This window comes from Triplophysa rosa, linkage group LG8, assembly GCF_024868665.1.
Source record: "Triplophysa rosa linkage group LG8, Trosa_1v2, whole genome shotgun sequence".
In the NCBI taxonomy this organism is placed as follows: domain Eukaryota; kingdom Metazoa; phylum Chordata; class Actinopteri; order Cypriniformes; family Nemacheilidae; genus Triplophysa; species Triplophysa rosa.
Window position 1 is genome coordinate 27,048,590 of NC_079897.1, and position 14,183 is coordinate 27,062,772.

Consider the following 14,183-nt stretch of genomic DNA (forward strand, 5'->3'; position numbering starts at 1 on the left):
GAGCTCAGTGTTATGCTTAATTTCTCTGTACGAGTAGACTAATAATAGCCTGCTGAAATGTAAAAATGTGTGAAAATATATTTGTAGGTTTTTTGTGAGTACCCTATATGGTAAAAAATAATGTGATTTTCGTATTCAGCATGTTAAATGTCATAAAGAAACACAACTTAAGAAATTAAAGCGAAACACAACTTTTTAAAAACTTGGTTATATTGTGTTATCGATGTTTTTATCAAGATGTATTTGCAAGAACAATGACAGTATTGCAATAACCCTATAATGGCATTTAAATTGGTCTAATTAGATGAATTCTGAAAAATAAAAGTTTAAGAAATCTGATCTGTTTGGGGTTCATGACATTTCTACATTTGGGCTTTTGGGTTTTGAGGAGAGACCCCCCCTCATGTGATTGTAAAGCGCTTTGGGTGTACAGCAATACACAATAAAGCGCTATATAATGCCTCACATTCATTCATATACATTTGAAGAGTACAGAATTCGTCATAGATCTAGTCACTTAATTTTGCTCTCAAAATACCACCCCCAATAGGAGTCTTCTTTTTTCTTTTTTAAAAGGATTATTTTTTATTGTGAAAGTTGAATTCGGTATGTTAGGATGTGTTTATATAATGCCATAGAACTCATATTGGTTTGGTGGGTTAGAATGACCCCCCCACACCTTTTTTCGAGTCGTTCCGTGATGCATACTTTACATTATGTAGAAAACAGTAAATCATAAAAAATAGTGTCACAGACTGTGTCACAAATATATTGTGATATATATCGTGTATAAAAATGAAATATCTGTCTGACTGGGTATATTAACCTCATCATAATACCACAAAGACAAATGAGGCTTTCCAATTCACTCTGTCAGACCCCTTGTACTTTTCTGTTTGTTCATAACTAATACCTGTAGATCTAAAGTAGTGTAATACAACAGCCCAGCAACAGATTAAAAACATTTTTACCATCAGTACCCCCCCAAACCACAGCTGACATCATATGGAAACAAACACCGTGTTTTAACATTACATAAATGCTTAAGACAGTATTAACTGTATTATTTTGTGTTAAATTTTAAGTCCACCTGTAAATTATATGGACATGTGGAAAATACACATTGAATTAAGCACAAGGTTGAAGTGAGTGACGTCATCAAGTTCTCCGGTGTTTCATTTGCAAAAAAACAAAACAAAACATGGGCTGCTTGGGGGTACTCCTGCGCCTGAACTTGCGCAATTTGAACTTCTTGGCGTTCATGGTAGCCTACTGAGAAATGGCTCAAGTGATTCCTTCACGAAGAATAACAGCAATAATAATGATATGTACACAATTCATAATTTCTGTTAATTAAGCTGTTTAATTTGAATGAATTCCTTATTGGATTAATCTCCTATTAAACATATGATAATTATTATGCATATTAACGAACACACTGAACATTTTCTTACATCATTTTGAATAGAAGATATAGGCCTAAATACATGTTATATTTATAATAAAAATGAATAATTTTATGAGTTATACAAATCATATTTGTTTCACGAAAACTCAGAATTACAAAATGACATTAAAACGGGCTTCTGGTGTAAGATACACATACACATATTTGCTCTGCTGCACACCCCTTGACCCTGTGTATGTAATGTGACAAATAAAATATTGATTCTTGAAACACAAAAACCTTATGTTACACTTGATAGATGTTTTACAAGGAATTCTTGGAAGTGTTTATTTGCTTCAATTTTGATTAGGCATGAAGAAATCTCACGTGTGATTACTTTAGTTTGATTGGCTGAAACGCTGCTTGGCCTCTGTAATTTGATTGGCTGGAATTCCGTAAACCATGTTTCATTGGTCTACCTTTTTAAATTGGGTAGCTGCGTCATAGATATACATAACTAGATGGCGCATTCAAGCGCTCCAGGCACGTTGAGGTGTCCGCCATCTTGGAACCGTCCACTGACGTCACTCACAGTTGACTAGAATGCCCCAACACTGTGCTGCGCAGCCATATGAAAACCACAGGGATTTAAATTCCCGAAAACCTTTTGTTGTTGTCATGTGTTAGTGTAGCAGATATAATGTTTGAGTTTATACAACAATAAATATGTTTTCATAATCATACACAGTCAGCTTGGTTTTGAGTGTTAACGGACCGGCTCGCATCGTTCCAATATGGCGGACGACCAGATGCTTATGCGGCATCTAGTTATCTGTATCTATGAGCTGCGCGCTAATCTCACTGACTGGACGCATCTCGGGTTTGGCGTGATTTAAAATGACCTAAAAGATATTCCTTAATAGATCTGCATGGTAAAACCTGTTAAGACCTGTCATGGGCCGTCTATTTATAGACTGTACCTCGTAAGCTTGTTGACCATTTGGAACACTGCTTCAAATTTCATTCATACAAATTGTTCATACATTGCGATTCATTTTCAAACTTTAACTATCAAGATTATTATGACATTTAGGTTCATGTTCAGCTCAGCTCTGTTTAGTTTTCTTGTGTTTGCTATAGTTTATGGTTAGTTGGGTAACAGTTTCCTCTATACACATGGCTGTATGAGTTGTGTTGATTGTCAGTTCTTGTGTTCACGTTGCCACATGTTTTCTCCCGTGGTTTCCTGTGTGCTTTCTCAAAGATTGAAGTTTGTAATCAATACGATGTCAAAAGATGTTTATTTAGAGGTGTTAGCTACCAGAACACAATGTGGAACACAAGAAAATGCATACAGTCAGATAAGGCAGGATGATGGGGGAGCTGAGAAGCATTTCTTTAAAGAGTTTCTTATCTGTTGCTTTAATGTGGGTCATCACACGTGACTATAGATTTTATTGTTTTCAGATTAAGGCCATTCCAAGCAATAAACCTTCCTAAAATGATCAACATGTTCTTGTATTATTCTGCAAATAGATATCAGTATATGTATTATCACACAACAGACAGTCATTGAAGAATATTAACATAGACTATACGCTCTTACATCTGTACACATTAATAAACACGTTTCTCTGCAAAAATAAAGCTTTATGTGCATGTGCATGGATCAACCCATAGACTTTCATATGTTCAAGATCATAAATATCAGATGTCAAATATTGTCTAATGTATTTTTAAATGCAAACTTTGCATACTCCGTCTGCTTGAAATAAACCTATTTGTACATAAGGTACACTATAAAAACAGTTATGTTAAATACACAACATTTGTGTGGGACAACACGTTTTGCGTTAGGCTACTTTCAGCACAACATGACGCATAATGTGTTGAAGGGACACTTCACCCAAAAAATGAAAATTCTGTCATCATTTACTTATCTTCAGATTGTTCCAGACCTGTGTAAATGTCTTGGTTCTGCTGAACACAAAGGAAGATATTTGGAAGAATGTCAGTAATCAAACAATCTCATCCCCCATGACTCCCATAGTATTTATTTTCCCCTCAATTGCAGTTGAGATCTGTTTGGTTACTGACATTCTTCCAAATAGCTTCCTTTGTATTAAGCAGAACAAATACATTTGTATAGGTTTGAAACAACATGAGGGTGAAGAAGTATCCCTTTAAATAGTGTAACACAAACAATGTGTTAATAATCAACACATCCCCTTTAAGAGTGTACATATAGTATTGAGTGCACTGGACACAGAGTGAAGTTTCCTGACTGAATGTCCAATTTGTTATTGCTGTCAACTATGATCAAAATGTGGGGTTTTATCATTAATCAGGATTATCTTTGCATTCTTTTTTTCCTGTGTACAGCAACATGAAACAAAACAGAGCAAAACATAAAGGCTTCAGGTAACTTGTTGATTGACTATATTCGTCGGACACATGAATGCCAAAAGACACCAAGCAAACCCAGTAGGCACCTGTGATGTATGTGATAGATAGATCTCATATTTGTTGCTGCAGTGTTAATATATTCCTTTGGTGATCATTTCCGTCCAACAACAGCCATGTTCCCGCTTGATATAACCCTCTAAAGATGCATGTGGTACAGCTTATTTCACGCACACACACACGCACACGTCTCTCTCACATCTACGCACACACACACACACACACGCACGCACGCACGCACGCACGCACGCACGCACGCACGCACGCACGCACACAGATTCTAATATGAAAATGTGCCTTCCCTGAATCGCTAAGTGCATGTGAGTGTTTTTTCCCTCAGGTGAGGATTTTCATCATCCAGAGGAGCAGTAAGGAGGCAGTGAGCAGTGCAGGAGACTGAGGACCTCTGGTGGCAGAGCTGGGCATGTTCAGCTCACCCGTCAGTTTGAGACACGAAGCCGCAGCGGTCGCATTGCAACACTCCAGGTGGCAGGTGGCGAGTCCGCTCGAGCAAACTTGGGCCTTTCTGCAATCCACACTGCAGCCCCCCTGCCAAGACTCTAACGAGTTGACCGTTACCTTGTTCAGCTATCAGAAACACAACACATGGCCTCAAGTCAACACTTTATATGGCGGCGATAACACAAAGATTTAAGGACAACATGACGCTTTACTCGAAGCTAAATGAAACCAATGAAATTTCTACTGCAAAGACACGGCGTGTCATCTTCAAGCGTCTTTACGTTTAAGCGAAATACATTTTTTAGCCTAATGTGTAAAAAAATGCGTTTGTGAAACATAAAAATCTGTTTTTACCATGCAGTACTCCTGACCAATAGGACAGAACACGAGGGCAAAGGAATTGGTGTTTTTGTAACACGCTGCCCCGTCACACTTGATGCTAAGACACTTCTTGCCCTTTTGGGAGTTAAGAAAGCAAACACAACTCAAATGTTTTATTTGTGCCACACACAGAGAGTGAAATGACCGCACGTGCTGCTCTTACGTTATTTGCTGGGGTGGGAGGGACCGTCACCTTTACGGTTGTGGCCGTGGTACTGGGTGTTGTCGGGGCTATCGATGGCAAGACGATGACAATAAGAGAGGAGAATACACCTGGAGTATAATGCCGAGAGAAGTAAAAGTGAGACGTTACCTGTCGTGCTGAGGGAACCGGAGAGGGCTAACAGAGAGGCATTGAGGCAGCTGCTTGTGTTGCAACAGGCCAGAGAGCAATTAGTGACAGTGCCATTCCCGCAGGACATCCCACACGAGACGCTGCACTTGATAGAGTAACTCATGGCCTGCTTGATGAGCTGAAACACACCACAGACACTGCTCAGGTCATTAGGAGCTCATGACTGCCAGCACATCTGACACAATGAAGGACTGACCTCACAGTAGGCACTGGCGGATGGGCACGTAGTCGCTGACTCATTCATGAACTTGGCGGAACAGTCTGTGGTGCAAGTGAACGCTGGACAGGATAACTGTTGAAAGAGAAAGAGCTGTGTTGGGTTCATGAATGGGCACGAGGTATTGGGCTCCTCAGAGTCTGGGGCCGCTGCGACCACACCACACCACAGCCAGAGGATCGTGTTTGATAGAACACATCTTACCCCGTCACTCAAACCACCTTGATTTGGTTTGCTTGCTAGATTTTCACAATGTGCATTACAGAGCAAACATTACTGGCACTTACCGTAGTGCTGTTTCCTGATGATGATGTGTTCGTCCAATCTACAGACAACAGAAAAGCAATTCACATGACAGAGCTACAAACAGACATGATGGATGGATGGATGGATGGATCACCTGTGGTCACATTATCAGACAGAGTCATGTTATTGGTGATATGAGACGTGTTATCAGATGGTGCAGATGTCATGTAGGACACCGTGTTTTCAGAGTTTGATATGGCCGCAGGTGTCATGTAGGACACCGTGTTTTCAGAGTTTGATATGGCCGCAGGTGTCGTCATGCCGGGAGCTGCGGAGACACTGGCATCGCTCGCCATCGGACTTGTTGACTCTGAAGCAGATGTGCCAATAAACATGTGCAGTAATAGAAAAAACAGGGAGCCTGTGGGATGAAAGAACAGAGGAAAGGTCTGTGTCAGGTCGGCCTGTAGTTGCATGAGGCCAAACATCACACGCTCATTTGATCATTGATTGTCCATGTGCGTAAAGAAGTAAACTCCTAACCTTTCAGATAAAACCTCTGAGCCCTGCTTTTCCCAAGAGTGCCAAATATTCCTCCCGATGCCATCTGAAAGTATAAAAACAACCTTTATTGTTCTCACAATGCAGGAACGTGAGATGAATGGTGAGTGTCTGAAAAACGCACAGTGACACATTGTCATGACGGAGGTTACGAGGAGATCTGGAGAGAAGGAATGTGTTTTGGGTTTTGCACATGGAAATGTTGCTTATTCAAACCAGCAATCTGTCAGATTCAGATGTCACGTGTAATGCGTCTAACACGCTTCACTTTCTATTCTCAGAAAAGCATGCGTGCCGGTGGAGACAGATTTTCACATGGAGCCATGCAAACTTGATGGTTGGTGATAATTGCCATGGCACGACATGTGTGACCGCCAGTGACCTGACAGGTCATCAGTCAATATCCTGGAATACATCGCTGAAACAGAGCAGGGTGATAGGTGCGACGACCTTGATTTAGTTATATCCATAAATATAAACAACACAAGTATATTCTTTCCGTACGCTTTGGTATTATTGTTCTGGCATATTGTAATTTTAGGCTCCCAGTCCTGAAAACAATATTTAAAATAATAATATACCTAAATGAAATATACTTCGATTGAATAATTGACAGTTTCTGACAATCCACTGACATCAGTGTACATCGCGTAGAGAAAAACTCGCAGTAATACCATCTTAATGCCGTATATTCTCTTTCTTTTCCCCCTAGTTTTATTTTGATTACATTTCATATTATGATGTAGGTGAAGCTGCTTTGCAACAATGAAAATTGTGAAAAGCGCTATATAAACAAAAAAATGGAATTGAATTGCTACGGCTCCTGTTTCTGCACAGGTGTGTGTGATATATGTCATATCTCTCTCTTCAGTATCACTGTCAGACTCACCGGTCCGTAGTTACAAGTGTTCTCTAGCAATGGGACCGCTGGCCCATACACAATTAACAACTTGTTTGTTCTTTGTGAATCCCACGGGTGTAAGTGCAAAGCACGGCTTGTTACCCCATTCCCCGTGAGGCAGTGAACAAGCCCCTTTAGGAAACTACCGTGGAAACCAAATCACGACTGCATTTGTTTTCTTTCCATCCTCAGAAAATCCTGTTTCGGATGAGATCATGGTTTTCATTTGGCCACCTGAACTAATGGAAAATGTTGTATAATATGTAAATGTAAATATGTGAATTGCGTTCTTGTTATATACACTTTACACAACACATTGTGAAATACCGTATGTGTGTATTATGTGATGATATACAGTAACTATTATTGTTGATGCCAACAGTCAATTGTATTTGAAGGGTTTGGCTCCAAAATTACATTTTCAAAAATCATGTTTTTTATTCTCTTATCATGTTTTTATTGTGTTTTATTGTCTTAGGTAGCTGTATTTTTTGAGTTATCATGGCTTAAATCAAAACAAACCAACTGAAGTTTGATTGATATCAATTGGAATACACATAAAAAAACGGAGTTATCTCATTTTGGAACCAAACTCTTCGTTTAGAATCGAACTCTATTGTCGTTGTTTAGGGAACAATGAAATACAGTTTAGCAGCTCTTCACAATTGTATGTAGGTTGGTGCTGAAATATGAAATCTGCCACTAATCAATAATTCCTGCATACGTATGGAACAGATCACTTAGATGTACAGATCCAGTAAGCCTTCATCATACAGCTCTCATACCCACAAATACAAAAGCACAACTCATTCATCTTCATGTTTACAGCCTCTTGAGTGCTGATGAATTGTTACTCCTCACATCAACAACGCGTGTATCCCACAGTAGTGAACACAAGTGGATTAATATCATGACTGCACACAAACACACATAAAGAAACATACAGTGATACTGCGGCTTACCTTCACTGTGGAGTTGGGAAGCACAGATTAGACCAGAACAGCTGTGAATGAAGTTGTGTGTTCATATGACCCTCTCTCTCTCTCTCTCTCTCTCTCTCTCTCTCTCTCCTCCCCCTTCCAGCCTTGTGACATCAGAGGAAATGTTTCCTAATTAGTGCAAACTTGGACTGGACACTTGCCTCCAGAGTGATGGCCTGTGCCTTTATCAAACTGATGTATTCAAACCATGAAACTTCTTTGAGTTGCGTTTACTGGAGGATAAACACATTTTCTGCAGGATAAGGGCCGGCCCATGGCATAGGCGACAGGTGATCACCGAAGGGAATCCAGACGCGAGAGTATTTTCAGTGAACTGAACAATATGTTACAACAATATAAATCGGACATCAACCAAATAAACTTAAGAGCTGGAGACTAATATACTGTATGTGGAAAACACATTGATCTCGCTGCATCATAGATGTGTCTGTGAAAATCTAGCTTGTAAAATAACAAACCGAGAGCACCAGAGATGCAAGCAACATGTGAACAGCTTCTTGATGCTACCCTGATGCGAAAACATGACAGATATTCTAATGGTTTCCATTAAAATACGATTAGAAAGCATTTGTTTTTTTACTCTTAAACTACATTTACATTTATGCATTTGGCAGACGCTTTTATCCAAAGTGACTAACATTGCATTGTATTATACTGTACATTAGTTTCTGACTATGTGCAGTCCCCTGGGATCCAACCCATGACCTTGGCATTGCAAAATGTCATGAAATCATGTCAACATTCCCTCTTTGGCCAAGTAAATCATCTCTTGGATGCTGTTTGTGAATGTTTGTTGGTGTCAGGAAACATTACGTTGAACTATGCTGGTCTGACACAACCATATTGCCTAACAAGGCTTTTGAGAAACTCACCTCAGGCTCCCTGTGTGCAAAAAAAACAAAAACCTCACTGGATTATTTCCAATCATGACAAAAGGAATGCTTAGAAAGTAAACTCATTTTTCCGTACTGACACACTATAGCAAAACTATTTTTGGGGGTGTATATACTAATGTGCACTAATGTTCATACAGTATATAGTGTAAGTTTGCTGGTTATAGCACCGAGCTGTATTTGCACTGAAATGAAGGGTAATAAGGAAACTAGACAGCGCACAACAGATTTACTACAGTGGACTGAATAAACATCGTGTTAAAGTAATTAAAGTTTAGTCGTTTGGATCGGGGTGTTTCGATAGAAAACTGCGTCACAAGCTGGTTAGTGACCCAGGTGGTTAGAAGGAGAATTACACCAGAAAGAACAAACTTTTTCAAATAAAATATGGCGGATACCTAATCAAGTTTTTACAACAAGAGTTAACGTGACACCGATAACATAGAAAGAAAAGTGAGTCACTGCAGATCGAAAGCCCTTTAATTTAGTAAAACATTTAAGGCACAAATTAAACTCATTAAACAAATTAGATTTCCTCAGTCTGCCCGTCACCACCACGATGTACATTATTTCTATGTAATTAAGGATTATACACCGTCTGCTGTGTGAGGCTAAACGCTGATGGAAGGTAATAGTGCACATTTGCTCAGCAAGCCACATGATTTGAAGCAGAAATGATGCGGAAACATGTTGAAGAGTTCAAGCTTTGCTTCAGCATGCACAACCAACAACCAAAACCAGTGGGAACAACCACAACACTCTGTGATTCACTGACAAATTTCATCATGTGAGATGATTGACAGCTGGTTCAACCTTTGAACTCTTAACACGCAAACTACAAACACCCCCCCCCAAACAATAGAATCTTTCATATGTGACCGAGTCTGTGATCCAAGTGCACATCAGTACACAAAATGTTATGATGTCTTAGTGTAAAGGTGTTTTCTACCAGTCATTTGTCATTCATGTAAATGGCTCACATATCATTCTCCATGGCTGTGCGTTCTAGATGCTTCTGTGACACTAGTTCACTGTGATGTTCTGCCTCTTCTTCTTTTGTTCTTGACTAAACTAAATGATTTCAAATGTGTCACAGCTCACCTCAGTCATATGTCATTTGATAGATTCAAAACTGCACAGTTCCCAGCACTACCCAACCCATGTGAGCCTACAACACAAATGAAACATGAACAATGAGAAGAACTTGTTTTAGGTGATATGAGGAATGATTTGACACAAGGCTTTCAGTCATTGGGAGCGACAAGGACAATCGGTCTTTTCATTCACTTTGCTCTCAAATCTGCGGCTTTGAATTTCCATTTGGCATCACATCTCTTATTTTCATAATTGCTCTGTTTCCTGCAGTAAAACTACAGTCAAATCATTTGGTCATGCTTTCGAAACAGAAAAACCAAATCCATCGAGCCTAATATGAGACGATAATTGTAATACACCGAATCAACCAAACAGCTGCCAATGATGAATGCATCTGTGTTTATATATATCTACAGGAATGACCACCGCACATTTACTGTCCTTACAGGTGTGCATAATGTACGCAAGCATGTCCCATGAACACAACAACAACAACAACAACAAACATAAGCAACATATCGAATGTTTAAAGTGAGCTAATGCACAATTGCAGGACAAAATAAGGTCCTCTTAAATATGATGGCAGCAACATGTTGAAAACGCTGGGACCATGTAAACAACAGTCCTGAAACTGAGACAACAGCTGTTGGACCTCCTCTGAGAGACTGTTTCAGAAACTGTTTTTATATGATTGTATAGGATCATACACAATCAAGAAAAGCAAAGTTCACAGAACTGACAAAACTCTTAGCCGAGTTAATACCCAGTGACAGTGACAATGAGGAATAACTGAGATACGTTACGTTGTTTTGGTCAACAGTGAGAGTTTATAACAATGATAAATGGCTTCTTTTAATACTGCCGGCTGTGATTTTGTGGCAACTGTATATATCGCATGAAAGAAGGGATCTGTCTCTGCTCTTGGTTGGTGATGATGGGCAAAGGCTTGAACACTTCAGCACAAACCAGAACTTGATACCTTGATTGCCATCGTCTCTCCACAGTTTTAGTGAGAAGTTTAAAGCGCAGCTGGCATTATGTCTAGTTACCTATAGAGGCAAAGGCAGATACAAGCCGTGGTCAAACTAGACTTCGGACGGTGCTGCGAATATGGGTGGACGCGATTACTCCATCTTTTACATTTCTGTACCGAGAGGTCACTCACGCTGTGACGTTTTGATCTTCTATTGGTCTCACGCACTCACGTGACGCAAATTCACAGGTCAGAGTTCACCAAACTTGAACTTTTCTACGCAGCGAAATGCGAAATATCGCTGGACGGGCTTGCGTTTCCGGTCTGTCGCATTCCAATGCCTATGAATGGAAGTCAATGGAGGGAAAAGTCAAGTGTGAGCGCGACTAAAGACTGGTTAGCATAGCTGCAGTTCACAACGTTTTGTTCAACTTTTGTAACAAGAAGACACTCCACAGGTTTATTAAAACAACATCAGATCAACATGAACCAGGTCGCATGTAATGACAGAGTGGTATTGATTGGTGAATTCCTTTGCGGAGGACGACTGGAGAGATCCAAGGAAAGTCAATGGGATAACTAGGAAGCTAACTAGCACAGAGTCTATCCGCAGTACATGAGTGAAACTGATGTGTGTGTAGTGTGATGACTGCTGAAGGTGATCATTGACAACAATGAGCTGGAGCCTGACGGAGCTTTTCAATAGCAGATGTTCAGAAGGAGCATAGTTGAGCAGACACTACTTTCTCAAGTATTTGACACATGAAAGAATTGAAACGGGTCTCTAGGTTTTTGAAATAACAACCACCTTGAAGGGTCTTGGAACCCTTGACCTAGAACGAGTGAAGAGTTGATCAGATTAAGAAGAGACTCTATTAATATTTTAGTGAGTGTGACCCAGCAGTTTGCTTTCTCCCAAATGGAAAGGTTTTGTGGTTTATAAATAACGATGCAGGTAACGGCGGTGAACGAGAGGAAATGCCTTGAGAAGGTTGGTGAGGTTGCTTTCTTCTGTATTCAGAGAGGTGTCCCTGTGGACAGATGCTCGAGAACGTGCTAATGAAACCCATGAGATCAAGAGCACCGCTCAACGGCTAACATGACACATCCATTCACCAGACACAGCTTTGCCAATTATTACCAACGACACAATCTCCATCAAAGATTCAAAACCACTTTTACATGATGTACTGACATACAGAACACTAGATGTCTTCAACCGTGCCGTTCTTCAAATGACTGGCACCACCACTGCTACTAATCATTTCAGGATATAAGTTCAAACATTTTACTTCCTCTGAAGCAGTTTCCACAACTTTATCAAATGTTAAGTCGTCTTTCTGCTCCAATGAAATCCTCAAATGTACCGTGACAGTTTATGGACGACAGAAATGTTGCATCATGTCCTTCAAGGCAAACGCCTTTGGTTCTCATGTGTCACATGACCAAATTTCTAGCAATTTCAATGAAAAGTCAAACGGCATTGGAGAATTGACTGTTTCCAGTGAAGTATCTCTTTAAGACTTGCACACTCCCCAGTGTCTGCGTTTTTATGGAAACATTACAGTGATGTTGACAGCATCACACGCATTTTCCATACATCCCACTGCTGACAATCCCAAAATACACCACAGCACACTACTGTTTACACCAGTCGCTGTCAGCCAGAGCGCACATTTCATTCAAGATCACCAAACACTTTGTGTTTCATTACACGCGTGTGCCAGAGATGAGTGAAACGCAACGGAGGGATTTCACATCAGCGTCTGTTGATGTTCATAAAATTAATTCGTGTTCACCATATTTCACATCCTGTAGATGGGGCTAGTTGTCAATGTCTTATATGTGACTTCTCAGGATAGTTTTTGTGGTTAATATCGCAGTCAGTTAGTCTGTTTAGGCACATAACTACTAAACAGTTCCACTACTTTTCTCCGCAAAATAAGACAATGTGCCCCAATAAAGAGGCATGGGGTAAGTTGCCTCTATTAAAAGCACTACTCTTGATTTTTCAAAGTTATTTATATTGTCCTTTTTTACAATGTTGCATTGTTTTAAAGCTGCTTTACATGATAAAAAACTAAACACAAAAAAATATGGTAAACATATCGTCATGAAACAGAACCCAAGTGCAGACAGCAGATTTGATGAAACATGGGACAAAACATAACTCAAAATCCCTCGAGGGGAACCAAGAACAATATACTTGACAAAATAAAACTTGCCTAAACCAAATCTTAGAAGACAGACCTGGGGCCTGTTTCAATAAGGAGGTTCAACAAACCCTAGGTTAAACCTTGAACTCAGAGTTGGTTTACTCAGAAATGAGAAACTTTGAGTTTTTGGTTTCAGAACAGCTGATTTGAGTTAGTTCTATGTACTCTGGGTAGGCTTACCCTGGGTTAAGCGCGTGCACCACGACTATAAAAAGCCATCATCAATGGAGCTCCGATATTACGATTCACCATGGCAACGGCACCAAAACAAGCAACATGGCGGCAGAAAGCACTTGAGCGTGATGCACACTTTCCGCTCTGCATACAGTGGATTTACTGATGTCCTGAAAATGACTTAAGTTTAAATTAATAAATAGATAAATGTACCAATAAGCAAACAAATTAATCATGAAATGAATAAAACAACATAAATATGTTCTCACTCGCCATGAGTGCTCTAGTTACGCGAATGAGACGTCATGGTGTATAGGACAACCCTAGGGCGTCAGACTCTCGTGCAAAGTTAGACTGTTCGCCGGTTCGAACCCTGATCTGAGCAGATTTCAGTTGGAATGACTGCACGTCAAAATTACTTGTTTATAACCCTTATCGCTTCGTTTCTGCATGTATGTCTGTGTTTATTCATTTCTTTATTCATGCACTTTATTTATACACTTTATTAAGCCACTTCTCATCGTCCATAGAAAATTATGCTCTGATGTAATACACGTACGTGGCTGATGTTACTGATGTAAGGATGGATGAGATATATTTTGATATATCTAATTCACTGTAAAGAAAAACGGTACAGTTTTAATAAAAATGCACAGGGAAATGACAAAATTGCTCTCCTGAAATCAAAGTACATCCCTAAGAATGAATGCAGCCTCTTCATGAATCCTCTATAAAAGCACACATGACATATAAGTCACTGAGACGGTCTCTGTGTGATCAAAATGTGTGCCACGAATGACTGTATTAATGAATGAATGGATGAGGTACACCACTTGCGCTTTAAAAGGGGGAGGAGAT

The 14,183-nt window shown here is 39.8% G+C and overlaps 1 protein-coding gene across 1 annotated transcript; it reads right to left on the minus strand.

Annotated features, from left to right (window-relative positions):
* Positions 1-2,675: 2,675 nt before the first annotated feature.
* Positions 2,676-8,004, minus strand: LOC130558016 (mucin-2). The gene is made up of 9 exons (XM_057340209.1): positions 7,936-8,004; positions 6,055-6,118; positions 5,666-5,932; positions 5,553-5,590; positions 5,245-5,340; positions 5,007-5,166; positions 4,857-4,924; positions 4,667-4,768; positions 2,676-4,438 (listed from the first exon to the last, which is right to left on the minus strand). The coding sequence occupies exons 2-9, from the start codon at positions 6,116-6,118 to the stop codon at positions 4,187-4,189; spliced, it is 1,047 nt and encodes a 348-aa protein (XP_057196192.1). The 5' UTR covers positions 7,936-8,004; the 3' UTR covers positions 2,676-4,186.
* Positions 8,005-14,183: the final 6,179 nt, after the last annotated feature.

Excerpts from the sequence above, each read along its gene's own strand:
- LOC130558016 (XM_057340209.1), bottom strand. The coding sequence starts at position 6,118 with ATGGCATCGGGAGGAATATTTGGCACTCTTGGGAAAAGCAGGGCTCAG. Across the intron at positions 4,769-4,856 it reads CTCCCACCCCAGCAAATAAC|GGCAAGAAGTGTCTTAGCAT; the intron begins GTAAGAGCAGCA and ends AACTCCCAAAAG. Across the intron at positions 4,439-4,666 it reads TTGGTCAGGAGTACTGCATG|CTGAACAAGGTAACGGTCAA; the intron begins GTAAAAACAGAT and ends TGTTTCTGATAG.